Source organism: Cutaneotrichosporon oleaginosum (assembly GCF_008065305.1).
Source record: "Cutaneotrichosporon oleaginosum strain ATCC 20508 chromosome Unknown ATCC20508_contig01, whole genome shotgun sequence".
Taxonomy (NCBI): Eukaryota; Fungi; Basidiomycota; class Tremellomycetes; order Trichosporonales; family Trichosporonaceae; genus Cutaneotrichosporon; species Cutaneotrichosporon oleaginosum.
Genome location: NW_027072170.1, coordinates 325,504 through 337,203, shown reverse-complemented (window position 1 = coordinate 337,203; position 11,700 = coordinate 325,504). Strand labels below are relative to the sequence as shown.

At 59.9% G+C, this 11,700-nt stretch overlaps 2 protein-coding genes across 2 annotated transcripts; one reads left to right on the top strand and one right to left on the bottom strand.

The window, feature by feature from the left end:
* Window positions 1-3,510: 3,510 nt before the first annotated feature.
* COLE_00149 (uncharacterized protein) lies at window positions 3,511-6,135 on the top strand (the record flags this gene model as incomplete). Its single annotated transcript, XM_018422360.2, has 4 exons — window positions 3,511-3,819; window positions 3,855-4,201; window positions 4,252-4,877; window positions 4,913-6,135. The coding sequence occupies 4 exons, from the start codon at window positions 3,511-3,513 to the stop codon at window positions 6,133-6,135; spliced, it is 2,505 nt and encodes an 834-aa protein (XP_018281019.1).
* A 437-nt stretch (window positions 6,136-6,572) lies between these two features.
* COLE_00148 (uncharacterized protein) lies at window positions 6,573-8,155 on the bottom strand (the record flags this gene model as incomplete). The annotated part of the gene is made up of 5 exons (XM_018422361.2): window positions 6,573-6,770; window positions 6,809-7,085; window positions 7,119-7,399; window positions 7,506-7,997; window positions 8,030-8,155. The coding sequence occupies 5 exons, from the start codon at window positions 8,153-8,155 to the stop codon at window positions 6,573-6,575; spliced, it is 1,374 nt and encodes a 457-aa protein (XP_018281020.1).
* Between the last annotated feature and the right edge of the window lie 3,545 nt (window positions 8,156-11,700).

Sequence of the window (11,700 nt, the reverse complement as noted above, 5' to 3'; positions counted from 1 at the left end):
TTGGAGACGCTACTGTACGGTGCACGATCGTTCTCTAATCACAACTAATGGTGACTTACAACTCGGCCCCACGTCTGCTAATTCCGTGCGATCGACCTCGGCTTCTGCTCTCAATCCGCGGTCGCAACTCTTTGGCTCTGCTGCCGCGCTCATCTGCCATGTGCCATCCTCAATTGACTCTGATCCACACCGCCAACGCTATGACGTTCCTCATCAACTGATTTACTCGTTATAAAACTCGCACTCCAAACGTCCAAACCATTCATGTGAGCCTGGGAACTGTGAATTGCTCCTGATTGGAGCGCGAATAGGATAATAGCATGTTAATGACCGCCACTGACTTCATATTCCCAGTCTGACATGTTTTAATAGTAGTTGTGTTTGCGAGTAGTCCCAAGGTGGGGCTGGCAAGCCATGGCAGGCCTGGCAGGGAGCGCATGGGAATAACAGAGTGCCATGAGCGAATGAGATGTTCTACTGTAAATCTGCATTGTGCATGCACCGACCACACCTGCACGCAAGTCATGCAGCTCTCCAGAGTCCAGAGTGCATAGAGGCGTCGTCATGATGTCACGCCCGTCTCGGCTCGCCGCTCCATTCTCCCATCTCCGTAGGAGCGCATAGGACATCCACTAGTCGTCGCGAGTACGAAGAGTACGACGGTACGACGGTACGACAGCTATGTAGGCGATAGGTACAGTACGACACCAGTATGCAACACAACCGGCCAACAAGATGAAACCGAGCACCAAGCACCCCAGAAACACTGCAATCCCAATCGATGGGCATCACCGCACGGACTGTCACGGCGTCTGGTGTCCGGCGATCGCTGCCTTCGTCCGCCATTCCAGCGGCGCGTGCTCTCCGATCCCCCGGGCCCTCGATCCTCGAGTACCGCGATCACCGGAGGTAGGGGCCACCGGGCGACACCATGACACTGACGCCCGCTCGGTCCTGCTACGCGCCTGCGTGCTGTCCTGCTGTCCTGCTGTACTGCTGTACTGCTGTCCTGCAACCCAGATCCACTCTCCAGATCTCCGCTGATCCCACTGATCCACTGCAGTCAAATGACCTGCCTGCAGGCCCGTCCGAGCCTGCACATCCGATGGCCGTGGCTCCGTGCACTCGTCGTGGATCGTGGAGCGAAGTCTTGGCGCTGCCGAAACCGGACCACAAGAACGCAGGGGTGCAGGGGGGGAGGGAAGAAGGATGGCGTAGCGTCGGCGGCGCATGGAGCTGGATGAACAGCTGGATCGCTGGATCGCTGGACAATTGGACAACCGAACGCGGACAGCTTGACACTGACAGGCATGACAGGGTGGTTGCCACACCGCGTCGTAGCCTCATACGACGCTCCTCGCAGGTTATGCGCGGCGCCGGGGTCGAAACGCCTCACTTATGCCCCGTCGCGTGACGCGTCCGGCCCTGTAATGTCGGTGGCGAGTGGAGTGGCGTGTGGAGCACGTGCGGGTCGGTGGCGGTGGGGATCGGGGTGGATTATGTGGGTGCTTGGCATACATGATGCGTTCGGCATGACGGAGTACATAGAGCATGCGGGAAGTACTCTGCATGTGTCCATGTGTCTGGTGCATGGTGCATCGTGTATCGTCTATACGTGTATACGTGTAATCTGTACATCGAGGTACGAGATTGTCACTCGGGTGCGGACAAGGACGTCAAGTGCCTCGGTATTCGAGAACAACACCCAAGATGGCAGTCTGCGTGCGCGTCGTGGCAGCTCCGCTGGTGCGCCGCGCGCCGGGCGGAAGCGCGTCTCAAGAATATGCAGGGTAGTTCCCAGTAATTCAGTAATGCTCAGATCCGCAGGCTCGTCCTCAGCCCTCCGGCCTCTGGAGGCCAACGGATCGCTGCATCAGGGAAGTGAACAAGTCACTAATGCCACCGTGCATGGCGCCCACCTGCGTCGATCATGCGCGAATCTTTACGTCGATGGCTCCGTAGATCCGTATAGCTCTGTACGATCTGTACTTCGCTTCCACGATCCTCGACACACGGATCGACAGGTCTGGACATGCAGATCTGCATATCTCAGGTGATCAGGGGCCAAGCTGCAAGCCGGAAGCCTTCGCATGGAGGCAGGATGTCAGGCATGTCAGCTGCCAGGTGTTCCATGTTCAAGCGAGGAGAGGTCCGAGCTCCGACATAGTGCTCGCAGATCGTGGGTCCTGGATCCTGGCTCCTGGATTGTGAAGATCGTTGATTGTTGAGACTGGGTGGCATGCATGGTCGTTGGTGACTGGCGTGACCAGGGGATCGGGACACCGGCCAAACGCGGCCAAACGGCGCAGACCCGGCGATGGCGGGTGACTGGACAGGACAAGGAGAGTGGGTGGCATGGGTGAGGAGGGCTCGTCGCGCAGCTACACTGCTGCGCGATCGCGCGCGACTTGTGTGCAGTTGTCGGACTAGCCTGACCACGTACTCCGCCAAGACACCATCTCGTGTTGCGTCTCGCGTCTCGCGCGTAGCTGTTCTCACCACAACCGTCGTCAAGAGTGCATGCCGTGTGCAATTGTGCAACTGCGCAACCGCAGGAGAGACGTCAAAGTTGGCACACGCTTGTTCCTTGACCTTGACACCATGCCAGCGCCACATTGGGCCTTTCGTTCGGCAAGTGATTCGTGACGCGTCGCGTCCGGCGCGTCCGCGCGCACGCGTTCATGTCGACGCGCTGTGCGTCTCGGTGACTACCCCCCTTTCCTCCTTCACATGCTCCGCCTCGGCCTCGGTCTCGCCGATTACCCAATCCCTCCGCACTTCCGCAGCTGCGCTCGAGCCTCCGCTCCTCCTCGCCCTCCACCTTCCTCTCGCAGCACCAATACTTTCGCGTAGTCCGCAGCAACCAGCTCACGCAGCTCGCCGTGCACCGCATGCATTCATACGCCTCCGTCCTCGTCGTCGCATCCTGCTCGACGCTTATCGCGGGAGAACATGTGGGTGTGCGGCCCTGATGGCGGGCGGAGGTGCCTTACCAGTCAGCCGCGCGACGGCAGTACGGCAGTTCATCAGCTGCCGCTCGCCGCCGCCGAATTTGAATGGCTCGCGGGTACAGATATTCCCTGCATACCTCTTGTGCCAAGAACTGCCCCTCCTTGCACTTGACATTGCGCTCCACTCGACAGCGCTCAACGCCAAGACTTCTCTCGGCGCTCATCTGGCCCAATTCGTACACCCCCAGCTCTCGGCGTGCTGCGGATAAGCAAGCAAGTCGCATTCCGCACCGCGGGCGCCTCGTACCATTCCAACCGCAGCCTCACCGACACCAACAACCAACACACGACCACTCGGTATAGATATCCTCACGCACCCGCCGCTCGGTGGTTCCCATACACACCTGCACCGCTCGCCCCGCGCGCCAAGCCCGCTCACGGCCTTCTGTTGTGCACAAGCCGCCGCGCCGTCTCCAGCCTCCCGGGCATGCCCCATCCGCAACCACTCCTCTCAAACTCGCTCCATCGTCCCGTACCCTAACCTACTCTAAGCAACTCGATGGCTGGCGGTAATGGCGCCGGCGGCTTCAAGCCCTTTGACGTCGACCCCGCGCATCTCGCGTACACGATCCTCGGCGCCTTCACCGTCCTCTTCGGTCTTTTCTCGCTCTTCATTAAGGAAAGGCTCTACCTCGGCGAGGCACCCATTGCCACCATCGTAGGCATCGCCCTCGGCCGTTATGCAGGCAAGATCTTCGACCCCATCAGCTGGGGCGGCAAGGAGAGTGTCATCGACGAGATCACACTCGAAGTTACGCGTGTGGTCATTGCGCTCGGCGTGTTCTCGGTCGGCGTCGAACTGCCCAAAGTAAGATTGGTCAGCGGCCGTCTCGCTGACATTAGGCCTATGTCAAGAAGCATTGGCGCACCCTCTTTTTCCTCCTCGGGCCATGTATGGTCTGGGGATGGCTCGTCTCGGGCCTGTTCATCTGGGGCCTGGTCCCAAAACTGACATACAAGTCGGCTCTTGTTATCAGCGCGTGCTTGTCCCCCACAGACCCCATCCTGGCGCAGGCCGTGGTGGGCGGCACCTTTGCCGAGAAACATGTCCCGGCGCACATCCGCCACATGCTCTCGGCAGAGTCGGGCGCCAACGACGGCGCAGCGTTCCCGTTCCTGTACATTGCGCTCTACCTCACGCTCGATGCGAGCCCAGGGCACGCCGTCGCCGAATGGTTCTACATGACGTGGTGAGTGGAGCCGGAGCTGTGGGGAATCTCTAGGAACTCACTGATTGCAGGCTGTACGAAGTCGCGTTGGGGACCTTGATCGGCGCGTTGCTCGGCTTTAGCGCACGAAAGATCATGCAGTTCTCGGAGCGCAAGAAGCTCATTGACCGTCAGTCGTATGTCGCGCAGTACGTCTCGCTCTCCATGCTGTCGATTGGCATCTGCACGCTGTTAGGCTCGGATGACTTGCTCGCTGCGTTTGCGTGCGGGTGCGCCTTCGCCTGGGATGGTCACTTCAACAAGGCCACAGAAGACGCAGTGTTCTCCAACGTCGTCGACCTGCTTTTCAACTGTGCAGCGTTCATCTACATCGGCGCAATCATCCCCTTCGAGGACTTTAACCACTTTGGCCTCACGCCCTGGCGCCTTGTGGTCATCACTCTCCTTATCCTCCTCTTCCGACGCCTCCCCGTCATCCTCGCGCTGTACAAGTGGATCCCCGATATCAAGACGTTCCGCGAGGCGCTCTTCAGCGGGTGGTTCGGCCCCATGGGCGTCGGCGCCATTTTCATCTCGACGCTGGCTCGTCATCACATCCCTCACCCCGAGCCAGACGGCGACACGTCGCAGATTGACCTGCTGCAGGAGACCATTGTCCCCATCGTGTCGTTCTTGGTCCTCGCGTCGGTAGTCACCCGTGAGTCGACGATAGGATGTACCAGCTTACCCTAGACGGTCTTTCCATTCCGTTCTTTGTCTCCGGCCGTCGCGTGCAAAGCATGACGTACACATGGTCGCGCAACCCGTCGATAGCTGGGGGCGAGGAGCCGGCCTGGACGACTCACACCACTCGCGTACAGCAGGGCGGCGATGTTGTGGTCAACCGCGACGACGAGGAGGGCGATATCGGTTTGCAAGCACGCCACCGGATCGCCCACGAGAAACTGAGCCGTGACAGCTCGGGTGAGAGCTCGGCGACACAGGCCAACTCGCCAGAAAAGGATCTAGAGTCTCCACCCGAGGTACCCGCAGGCGTCCCCCCGCACGCAGCGTATCGCGAAGGGCATGACCTCGTAACTGAGCATGCGCCGCCTGGTGAGCGTGAGGTGCAAGTCAACGTCGAGCACGGCGTGTTCAGGACAGCCGAGGAGAAGAAGGCGTTTGACGCCAAGGGCGAGATCCCCGCTCACGCCTTCGAGCGCGTCTCGGGAACCGGAGCGCCTCTGGAACGCATCACCACTTCGGACAGCCACTCGACCAACGCCATGTCTGATGCGGGGGACAGCGACGGCGACGGCTTCCGCCGGCGTCCGTACCACTGGCACGCATCGACTCCGCCCGCCGTCATCACGCAAACGGCGTCGACGCGCTCGGACCGCGACCCAGCGGACGCGCCCACGAATCCGATCCACTCGTACATCTCCGCTGACCGGGTGAAGAAGAAGCAGCCCGAGGCGGGATGGCGCCGTTTCCTGCGCACGCGCACAGGCGACTCGAGTAACTCGGCGCACTCGTGGGCTGAGGAGGGGCGGGCGGGCGAGCCGGCGTTCCTGCCCGCGCGCTCGCGCACGAAGGAGGCCGAGGGGCGGCGCCCGAGCCTCACGGAGCGCCTGGCGCCGTGGACGCGCGCGCAGACGCTCGAGCCGCAAGGTGGCATACCTTTGACACGCACGATTTCACGTGCGGTATCCTTTGCGCCGAATGCCGCGCCGTCGAGCGAGACGGCGCCCAGCATGGCCAACTATGGCTCGGCGGCACCGGGATTCAAGAAGACCCCGAGCCTCGGCATGTTCCGCTCGTCGAGTTTGCGGCCGGACGACGAGGACGAGGGGCAGGAGACGGACCACGGGGCAGCGTACAAGCGCGAGCCGTCGCTCGAGATGTATCGCACGCGCAGTGCGCGGCACGACGACGATGATGGGCCGAGCGTGACGTTTGAGGAGCCGAAGAAGTAGATGAGAAAGCGGAGTGATGTGTCTGGCCCGTATATGCATTCATTGCTTGGACAATAGGTGCCCACCACTCTGAGAGCTCGTGGCGCTGGCCACTTTCCTCGAACAGGAGAATGCTTCCTTGCCCTCCCCTCGTTCCTTGCCGCTCCACCGTCAAAAGAGGACCTTTCACTGGCCCTCGTCGTTCTCTCTCTGACGGAGAATTGAACTCCGGTCTCCCGCGGTCACAGCAATGACAAGCGAGCATACTAGCCACTATACGATCAGAGATGGTCGACGATGCTAAGAGTTGCTTGTGAATAATAACCTGAAGCCATAACCGATTTTCTGCACATTTCGTTGAATACTTCTGATGCATGCTTCGGTGTTTCTCTTATGAGTCGCCGCCACCTGGCTCCCCTCCTCTACTTCTGACTATCCCTTTCAAATGTCTAGCACCCCTACGCAGTCGGGTATGGATGCTTCTTGAATAGCATGCGCGAGGTGAACGCAACCACGGACATGGTGAACACAAACGCGAGTGTGCACCCCCAACCAGTAAAGTATCGTGGTGCGTCTGCAGCCGGCCAGAGAAACGCGCCGTAGATAGACGCGAGGTTGCCCGCGACGTTCATGGCGGCCTGGACGATGGCGCGTTTCTGGCGTCAGCCGCCTCATCTCTACGCAAACAACATACCTCGCGCGGATGTGACACCTCGTTTGACGCCCATACCAGCAGCGTCGGCACGCTCGAGAAGATGCTTGCAAGGCCAAAGCACAGGAAGACGTACTGCACGACCTTGTTGGTCACGCCCATTATGACGGCGAAGCACGTCGCGCCGATGAGCCCGGCGGCGACGACGTAGAAGCCGCGCTCGCCGAGCCAGTCGGACGTGAAGCACACGATGAGCACGATCACGATGCCCACCGCGTAGATCGGCGCCGTCATGTACTGCGTCTGGCTGCCAGAGTAGCTGGGGTCAGGTTAAGCTTTGGAGGAGACATACCCAAGGCCCTTCACCAGCGTCGGAATGAAGTAGGTGATGGTCATTGCCCCCGTCGCCATCGCGTACAGGAACAGGAAGAGGTAAGTGCGCCAGTCTTGGAACGCGAGGCGTAGGCTTTCCATATGCCCGAGGTGCTCGCCGGTCGTGTTCAGATTTTCGGTACTCAGGCGACGCACGATCAGTTCCTTCTCCTCCTCGGACAACCAACGCGTCGTCGTCGGGTAATCGGGGAGGATGAAGACCGCCGCCACGGCGATCACGCAGGTGGCAATGCCCTCGATCTGGCGTCAGTAGTACTCGAGCTGGAACCGCCACGCCAAGGAGAGCAGTGGGCGTTGGTGGGGTCCGGAACGGTCCTGGCCCTGACGTGCCTGCCCTTGGACTCACAACGAAGAGCCACTGCCAGCCGTGCAGACCCGAGATGCCGTCCATGCGCTCGATGATCGCGCCGGCGAGAATACCCCCGACCATTCCACTGACGGGTGTGCCGAGCCAGAAGAGCGTGTAGCGGCGTGCGAGCTCCTTCTTCTTATACCATGTCGAGAGGAGATAGAGGACGCCAGGTGCGAAGCCGGACTCTGCCAAGCCGAGAATGACACGCACACCAGCGAGAGCCGGCGTATTCTTGCACGCGGCGAGCGCGATTGCTACGCCACCCCACCAGAACATGATTGCCGGCAGGTAGATGGAGGGGCGGAGGTGGACGAGGATCATATTCGAGGGGATCTCGAAGACGACGTAGCCGATGAAGAAGACGAGCAGCGCGACAGAGTAGTCGGTGCTGCTCATGTTGAGAGACTCTTTCATGCCTCCCGCGTACGCGTTGCCAATGTTGGAGCGGTCAAGGTTGGAGAACGTCCACATGACCCAGAGGATGGGCTAGCGTCAGCGTCGCGAGACGCGCAACTCACGACGAGGTGCATGTCCATTTTCCACAGGAGGCGGCGCTCGGCCTGGGGGTCAACCCACGCCTCATCTTCGACGTGGGCGACCTTGGTATCGCTCTTTGTGTCGCTCGTAATCCGCTCGACGTCCATGACAGGCGTGTGTAGATGAGCAATTGGAAGATGGGTCGCTCGCTGAACGCCGAACCCAAAGATGAGTGAACAGCCGACCACTACCCGGTGCCCACTGAGGTACCGCCGTAAGCCGAGCGTCTCGAGCGTATTTTTGCTCTCTCCCCGCTATGCGCCGTTCGTATTCGGCGTCGGGATCGAAACAATGGCGTGCCATCCAGCCGGTGAATCTTGCGGACCAGTATTGCGGGGGAGGTGGGGTATGTGCGGGTTCCCCATCTCATGTGGGCCAGCTGATTCGTCACGCGCCGTCCCTAGCGATGGATATCACCGTGTGATTGCACCGAGATGCCGTGGAGGTGTTCAGGGACTTCTTCTACAGTGTGAATGGAGTCGTTGAAGCCTGACGACTCGAAGTTTCGCCGTCTCCGATGGTTGCAGATGAGCGCTGGACGCTCAACTCGTCTGCAGTGAAGAATGAGGCTGATCAGGAACAACTGCCATGGCGGGGGGACGAGAGTGCGGTGAACACCGGGTGTCCGATTACGAGCTATCTAATCTCACGGCCGCCGATGCCGCCACCGACCAATCCATGTCCCTCCTACACCCGCCGTCTCAGGCATGCAATCTGCTAATAATACCTGAGCGTATTCCTCTGTATTCTGCCGGCCTTGTGGGAGAGGAGGTGAAGATCCTGCATCTCTTAGAATTGAGAAAGGGGGGGATTGATTCAGCGTGGTGCATGACCTTCAGCGGAGCAGATACGATTTGGCGCGCTAGTGGCTCTGGTTTATGTGTGCAGCGCGGTGATAGCTGTAACGGCTGACGGACGCCTCTCTTCATCCTTGCCTGCGATCATCAGTGACTTGTGCTACGTGCGAGTGGCGATGGAGGTACCTGGCGAAGTGGCATAGGAAGTACATGGCGAAGCAAAAAGTGCCACTTCCAAAACCTCTCTGATCTCTCTCATACGTGCCAGACAGGTCTCTCCTCCTCCCCGCACTCTCTACCTCGAGTGGTCAACACCTGCACAACTATATGTCCTACAATGAATCAACGCCACCTCCCAGCCCATGTTACATCTTTCCGAAGTCGCCTAGTACGCGTAAACAAACTCGTCGTTCTGCAGGTCCGTGAGGTCGTCGAACGCTTGCTGTCCAAGGACGCCGTCAGCCGTGCGACGATACTCCTTCTCCATGGAAGCGTTCGCAATCTTGGCGGGCTTGCCGTTGGCGACACGCTGCTTTTCCTTGCGCTTGTTCATGGTGAAAAGGGTGAAAATGAGGCCGGCACATAGGCAGAAGCAGGCGCAGAAAATGCCCATGCACGCGCCAAGGCCAGTGTGGTACAGCGGTGCTCCCTTCTGGAACAGATACGGGCCGACCATGTTGCCGACCGCAGAGGCTGCATTGCAGAGGGAAATGGAGAGCGATTTCTTGGTGTGCCCACCAGTGTTGCCGGCGAGCCAGGCGAAGAGGAGAGGGTTCCCACCAAACAGGAAAGCGATGCAGTAGTACGAGAAGAGGCGGAGACCGTTGAGCCGGTTTCCAATGCCGTAGAGCATCGCACTGCCGAAAACGCAGGGAATCATGAAGATCATGAGGATGGCGCCCTTGTAGCCGAAGCGAGCGGCCAGGAGACACCCGGCGAAGCAAACACAGGTTTGCACAAAGCCGAATGGAATGTTCAGCAGCATGGTCTGCCGCGAGTTGAAACCGAAGCCTTTGATGATCAACGGGCCAAAGGTGTTGGTTACAGCAGCTCCGGTGTTGACACAGAACGTGACGAGTGCGTAGAAGATCATGGGAGGGGCATAGAACGTCTCCCAAACCTGGTTCCACTTGATAACCTTGGTCTCGACACCAGTCTGGTTGTCACGGAGGCGTTCGATGGCCCAGCGCTTCTCCTCGGGAGTAAGGAAACGGGCCTCAGCGGGTGAGTTGTCGAGACGCCAGTAGAGGAGCGGCGCTGTAAGGACAGTCGCGAGACCGACGGTGAGGAACAGAATCTGGTAGACGTAAAGGTGGGGCGATCTGATGAACGAGAGACCGTACGCCAGCAGCGAGCCGAGCATGGACGCAATGCCGTTCGTGCCGTACCAACAAGCGATGCGGAGGGGCTGCTCGCGGCGGCGGTACCATGTGGCGGTGATGACGGTGAAGAGAGGGATAGCGATAGCCTCAAACAGGCCAAGAAGGAAGCGGTTGGCGAGGAGAGCGCCAAAGTTCTTGGAAAACGCAAGACCGAGCATCGCTGTGCCCCAGAAGAGGATGCACGCACCGAGCAGCAGGTTGGTGCGGACCTTGACGATGAGGAAAGCCGTCGGGCCGCAGCACAGGGCCAGCTGGGCCCAGTAGCCTGCCGACGACACCGTGGAGTACTCGTTGCCCTTGAGGCCCGCCTCCTCCTTCATTCCGAACGCGGCGCCATAGCCGACACAACTCTTGTCGAGAATCTGCAGGAAATACACCCTGGCGTTAGTGTGGTGCGCGATCGCGGCGGGCAGTGGGCACTCTGGCGTTCCAGTCTCGGTCGTCACCCCAAAGCAATCGTCCCTCCTTTGCTTCCGTCGTCTGTCGACTTGTGTCCGTCATCAGACCTCAAGCATCCACCCTCGTCTCACTCATCTCTCTCATCGGCGTCGTTCGGCTCCTCGGAGAGAGCACAAGGCCTACGCCGCACTCTGGATAGAGTGCACCGAACCTTCATGTGCGGAACCAAAAGCTTGGCCTGAGTTCCAACAAGGAATGAACATTCGACTCCACCCTCCCGCAGCAGATAGCACGGTGGGCGAGCACCTCGCCGCCTCGCGTCGTCGAGACGACCAACAAACAGAGCGCAACTCACCACATAAGGATCGGCAGAATTGCCTTGTCGATCTTGCGACACACCATACGACTCTGCTCATCTGTCATATGGACGGGCTCGTCGCCCAACGCGTCGAGCGCCTTGTCGTGTGGTCTGCTCAAGTCATGGTGGTGATGCGCAGGGTGCTGCTTCTCGACATCGCGCGAGTCGACGTGGTCGATGCTGTACTTGTTGTCCACTTGGGTGGACTCAAGGTGGTGCTGAGGTCAGCCACTACACACGCGTACCCGCTCAGCACAGTCACTTACAGTCGCCATGGTGGGCCTTGGGAAGTGGGAGATTGGCCGCATCCAAAGTTCCTACGAGTTAATAAGCCTCAGGCAGGTGGCGGGCGATGCCTAGGGGCACACGCGGGGCGGCATCTCACGGGTGCTGTACCCCGGGATTCTAAGGAGCATCCGACATCATGAGCCCGACCCAATCTGCATCTTCTCCACAAGCTCTGTAGGCCCCAGGCCCCAGAGTAGACGGACCAGGGCCGGCCGAGAGCCAAGAGGCAGAATGTGGACGACTCGGGGCGCTCGCCAAGGCGTATCCCGGCAGGTGGTGCCAGAAGGGGAGGAGCAGAAGCGCAAGTGCACGTGAATGACATGACTGCCCCTGGGCCCTGGGTGATACAGCCGCCGCACTCCCGCCGGTCCGACAGAGGATGAGGCGGCTATTGGCGGTTAACTCTCCAACCTGCGTCCCAGCCTCAC